The sequence below is a fragment of the Chiloscyllium plagiosum genome, chromosome 28 (genome assembly GCF_004010195.1).
Source record: "Chiloscyllium plagiosum isolate BGI_BamShark_2017 chromosome 28, ASM401019v2, whole genome shotgun sequence".
Taxonomy (NCBI): domain Eukaryota; kingdom Metazoa; phylum Chordata; class Chondrichthyes; order Orectolobiformes; family Hemiscylliidae; genus Chiloscyllium; species Chiloscyllium plagiosum.
In genome coordinates, this window is record NC_057737.1 from 5,428,195 (window position 1) to 5,434,194 (window position 6,000).

General features: G+C 41.8%; 1 protein-coding gene across 2 annotated transcripts in view; it reads right to left on the reverse strand.

The window, feature by feature from the left end:
• Positions 1–6,000, reverse strand: part of LOC122563897 — a 79,112-nt gene that overhangs the window by 59,923 nt on the left and 13,189 nt on the right. For both annotated transcript variants that reach the window (XM_043718113.1, XM_043718114.1), the window contains exon 7: positions 4,066–4,173. In XM_043718113.1, the coding sequence (XP_043574048.1) occupies positions 4,066–4,173 (108 nt within the window). The remainder of the gene's footprint in view (positions 1–4,065; positions 4,174–6,000) is intronic.

The window sequence follows — 6,000 nt, forward strand, 5'->3', positions numbered from 1 at the left end:
TTCTTCTCTCCAGAGGACCTATTTAGTATAACAGAATTTTCTGTTCATATTTCATATTTCCAGCATCCTCAGTACTTTGCTCTCATATATTATTATAGTCAAATGCAAAGTCACCGTAGTCCCAGTAAACCATTGAGCATTCTCTCATTAGAAAGAGAGACAGAGGGAGAGAGAGAGACAACTGGTGGTGGTTTAACTTGAGAGCCACCATGCCTCAAGTGAGAACTAAGGTTGAAAAGACAAGGCCTTCATTATAACCTCAGTCAATCAGGAATTGAACCCCCAGGCTGTTGGTGTCACTCTGCAATGCAAACCAGCTGTCCAGTCAACTGAGCTATAAATATAAATGTAAAAGAAATATCAATATAAACATAAAAAAGTTTGGATAATCTACCAAGAGACAAATAGTTACGTCAATATACTAGCAGATCATCAATGGTGTTGTTCATTGCAAGATCCGATACAGTTATACAGCATGGAAAAAGATCCTTTGATCGAACTAGTCCATACTGATCATGTTGACAAATTAAACAAGTCCCACTTGCCAGTGTTTGGCCCATATCCCTCCAAACATTTGATATCCTGTTCTTAACCAAATGTCTTTTAAATGTTCTAAGTGTATCTGCATCCACCACTTCCTCTGGCAGTTCATTCCACATACTAACCACGCCGTGTAAAAAGGTTGCCGCTCATGTCCTTTTTAAAAACGTTCTTCTCTCTCTTTAAAATGATGCCCCCTAGTTTTGAACTAGATCAACGAAGTAATTTTTGTGTTGACCTCAGGAGATGGGAGATGTTTTAAATGAACACTTCGCGTCAGTTTTTACTATGGAGAAACAAATGGAGACTAGAGAACGCAGGGAAATAAATATTAATGGTTTGAAAACAGTTCAAATTTAAAAGAGGAAGTACTAAGGTCTTAGAAAACAAAAGATGGATAAATCTCCAGGACTTGATCAAGTGAATTCCAGGACATTGTGGGAGGTTAGGGAGGAAATTGTGGGGCCCTTAGCAAAAATAGTTGGATCACATATAAACACAGGTGAGGTGCCAGAGGACTGGAGGGTGGCTAATGTTGTGCCTCTGTTTAAGAAAGGCTGTGAGGAGAAGCCTGGGAACTATAGATCTGCGAGTCTGACATTGGTGGTGGGTAAGTTGTGAGAGGTGTTTTTGAAAGATAGAATTTACATGCATTTGGAGAGGCAAGGTATGATTAGGGATAGTCAGCATGGTTTTCTGTGAGATAAATTGTGACTCACAAACTTGGTTGAGTTATTTGAGGAAGTAACCAAAAAGATTGATGAGGGCAGAGTAGTAGAAGTTGTTTACTTGGACTTTAATAAAGCCTTTGATAAGGTTCCACATTGTAGATGAATTAGTAAAGTTAGATAACATGGGATTCAGGGTGACCTTGCCAATTGGATTCAAAATTGGCTTTATGGTAGGAGACAGAGGGCGGTCATGGAGTGTTTTATTTTTGTGACCAGCAGTGTTCCACAGCGATCAATACTGGGTCTACTTTTGTTTGTCATTTATATAAATTATTTGGGTGAGAATATAGGGGCCATGGTTAGTCAATTTGCAGATTACACCAAAATTAGTGGTATAATGAACAGTGAAGAAGGGTATCTAAGATTCTAAGATTACAAAGAGATCTTGATCAATTAGGTCAATAGGCTAAGAGTGACAGATGGAGTTTAATTTGGAAAAATGCAAAAACAAAAATGGGCAGGACTTATACAATTAATGGTAGGGCCCTTGAGTAGTGTTGTAGATCAGAAAGGTACACAATTCTTTGAAGTTTGCATCACAGGTAGATTGAGTGGTTAAGAAGGCATCTAGCACACCTGCCTTCATTGTTCAGATCACTGAGTATAGGAGTTGGGATGTCATGTTGAGGTTGTACAGGATGTTCTTGAGGCCTCTTCTGGAGTACTGTGTACAGTCTGGTCACCTTGTTAGAGGAATGGTATTATTAAAATGGAGAGGGTTCAGAAAAAAATTATCAGGATGCTGCTGGGAATAGAGGGTTTGAATTATAAAGATAGGGTGGATACCCTGGGACCTTTCTCAGTGCAGCATAGGAGGTTGAGAGGTGACCTCATACAGAGGAACCTCAATTATCCGAATATCAATTATCCGAATATCAGATTATCCGAAGGGGATCTCAGGGTCCTGATAGAAACATTACATCAAAGAGCTGTTTCAAGTCTGATCGCATCTTTTGTTTACAGGTACAATGATTAAGAATGAACCCAGCACACTGAAATGGTGCCGAGAACAGTCCTGGACAGTTCAGGCACCATCTCCAAATGACTGACCTCCCACCCTCTCTCTCTCCTCCCATACTTTCCCTGGAATTCTGCACAGGTGAGTATCCTAAACCCCCCCTTCCCCAGATAATTTCTCCAACATTGTCCTGTACAGGACAAAGGTAGAACCTGTCAAAAGGTTGTGTGTGTGCGTGTGCGTGTGTGTGTGCGTGTGCGCGCGCTCTATTTGGAGACTAACCCCAATAAGGCAGCAGCAGTCCAGTAGGTGTCCAGTCCAGCTGGATGGTGGAGCAGACAGGGTTGGGGTGGGCAGGGGGCAGTGTGGGAGTAGATGGGGTTGGGGACGGGTGGGGGAGTTTCGCGCGCAGTGTGCTTTTGCCTCGTCTCCAGAACGGGGAGCGGACTTCACAGAAAAAACTGAGCCTCAGAGGAAATCAATTAACTAAATAATCAATTATCTGAATGAAATAGTGCCCACCCATCTGATTCGGATAATCGAGGTTCCTCTGTATAGGTTTACAAAATCACCAGGGGCGTAGATAGGGTGAATACATAGGTGTCTTCCCTAAGGGGTAGTTCAAGACTAGGGGCATACTTTTAAGATGTGAGGTGAAAGGACATAAGGGGCAACATTTTCTTACACAGAGCACGGTTAGTGTGCAGAATGAACTGCCAGAGGAAGTGTTACAATGAGTACAGTTACAATGTTTAAAAGCTATTTGGATAAGTACATGAATAGGAAAGGTCTAGAGCGATATGGGCCAAAAGCAGGCAGGGTGGACTGGTTTAATTTGGGAACATGGTCAGCACGTACTAGTTGCACCAAAAGGTCTGTTCCATTTTATGTGACTCTATGACTCCATACCTCCTCGACCCTTCGGAAATACTTGTGATATTAAAGAGTTAATTTGCTCTGCTAACCTGCAGGAAATTGGATGTCCCGAAGCTAGGGTGAGATGCCTCTGACTTCCAGATAAATTGTAAGAAATCACCTTATCATTTCCTATTTTCCAGAACCAGTTACATGGCCATTTCCTTGCCATTCATAGCTATTTACATTTTCATCCCCTATTCAGAAATCAATAAGAATATTACAGTTGGAATTCTAACTATGCCCTATAGTTAAAAAAAAACACAATTCACACCAGATCTGGCCATTAAGGGATGATTTGCATTACATTGTTTCCGGATGTTAGGTGGTCACTGCATTGTACCTTGAATGGCATGTGACTATAGGGGAATGGGTGGGGGTCGTCTTGTGGGCATTACAAACTGTGATGTAAAGAGTTTGTATAAAGGAAGGACTATTTCCTGTGTTCAGAGAGAGCTTTTTCCACAACCCCATAAGCCCTGTGAAGTATATGTTAAAGGTTCCTCCAGAAAGCTTGTACTGTACTGTGTTTAATAAATTTGGTTGTTGTTGTTCACAGAGGTTGGTGTGTTGCAGTTGCATCAAGTGCATAAGAATCTCAGGAAAAAAGAACTTAACATACTGAGGTGTCAGACCACGGAGTCTGTTGGACTGCAGAGTGCCAGATTAGGGAAGTACAACCTGGATTAGACTGAGCTCTGTTTAAATTACTCTGTGTCATTAAAGGCCCAATGCTGCAAGTAAACATGATGAGGTCAAACAAAGTTCAGTTGCAATTTGGTGAGGTGAGGAAAGTCTTAAATTTCTAAGATAGAAAGACACAAATCAAATGCAGAAAAGTGTGAAACAATTACTTTAAAACTTTTAGAAGGATCACCACACTGTATTTTTGTTTTTAATCATATTGCTTCATGCAAGTACCTTTCACATTAGGAGAATACAGCAGTCTGATAATCAGAAATGGCTGGTCCTCAGTTGGATCCGTGACTTTGAATTTGGATGTATCCAGTAGCTCAAACTCAAATTTTTCTGATACAGAAAACATTTTAAAAAATATTATTTTTCATTTTAACTGTGAAATGAGAAAATAAATTGTTGTAATATTAATTATCTTTAAAAGTCATTACTTTAATCGCGATTCAATGTTTAAAGAATTAACTTGTGTTTATATAGTGGCTTTATGTCTATCCAGGAAAAATAAAGATTTGACAGATTAGATGGGGAGAAATTATTTCCTTTGATGTCAAAACAAAAGGAATAACCTGAAAATTAAAGGTAGGCTGTTCAAGGTTATGTCTTCATACAAAGTGTTCTGGAAATCTGAAACTCCTGTTCTAAAAGACTTAATAGTTATGACCAGTTGAAAATTTTAAAATTTAAATTGATTAATTTTTGCTAGGCAGGGATATTAAAGGATCGGAGCCATGGTTGATGGATGGAGTTGAGTTACAGAACAACAGTAAATTAATTGAACAGCAAAACAAGCTTGAGTTGGTGAATCCTCTATTCATGTTCCTGTGTTGTTCTCAAAAATGTCTCAAAGCACTTCACACACAGGAATCAGTAATGTGGTTGCTGCACAGCATCTCAATGCTTAGAGTGCCAGCAAGATAAATCAGAAGGTAGAGGAAGGAATTTCTTGAGTAGGACTTTGCAAAACAGCTGCAAAGATCAGAAAAATGCAGACATGCTGCCCAGATTATGGAGGTTCTTATGAACAAGCTCACCTTCTAAAATCTCATAGATGTCTTAATAATATAGAATGCATCAGCAATTGGATGTTGAAGCATTCTGTAAGGAATCTCTGAAAAAAATCTACGAATATAGATAGGGAATCAAGAAAGGCCAATTTTTTTCCCCTGTTCTTTCAAAGTTTGTGGCTATTACTGGAAAGATTAATAATTATTCCCTATATCCAAGTTCCCTCAAAATGATAGTGGTGAGTTGCCATTCCAGTAATGTTACTAATTTAAATTCTGGAATGCCTAAACTAACACCATTATCTTCCACATATAGAAGGGTAAAAACAATGACTGCAGATTATGGAAACCAGATTCTGGATTCGAGGTGCTGGAAAAGCACAGCAGTTCAGGCAGTATCCGAGGAGCAGTAAAATCGACATTTCGGGCAAAAGCCCTTCATCAGGAATGCAGGTAGACTGCCTGAAGGGTGGAGAGATAAATGAGAGGAGGGTGGGGGTGGGGAGAAAGTAGCATAGAGTACAATAGGTGAGTGGGGGATGGGATGAAGGTGATAGGCCAGGGAGGAGGGCGGAGTGGATAGGTGGAGAAGAAGATAGGCAGGTAGGACAAGTTGTGGGACAGTGCTGAGCTGGAAGTTTGGAACTGGGGTGACGTGGGGGAAGGGGAAATGAGGAAACTGTTGAAGTCCACATTGGTGCCCTAGGGTTGAAGTGTTCCGAGGAGGAAGATGAGGCGTTCTCCCTCCAGGCGTTGGGTGCTGAGGGAGCGGCGGTGAAGGAGGCCCAGGACCTCCATGTCCTCGGCAGAGTGGGAGGGGGAGTTGAAATGTTCGGCCACAGGGCAGTGTGGTTGATTGGTGCCGGTGTCCCGGCGATGTTCCCTAAAGTGCTCCGCGACCTCCCGCACCTCCGCCCTCAGACCCCACCCCTCCAACCATAACAAGGACGGAACGCCCCTGGTGTTCACCTTCCACCCTACCAACCTTCGCATAAACCAAATCATCCGCCGACATTTCCACCACCTCCAAACGGACCCCACCACCAGGGATATATTTCCCTCCCCACCCCTTTCCGCCTTCCGCAAAGACCGTTCCCTCCGTGACTACCTAGTCAGGTCCACTCCCCCCTACAACCCACCCTCCCGTCCTGGCACC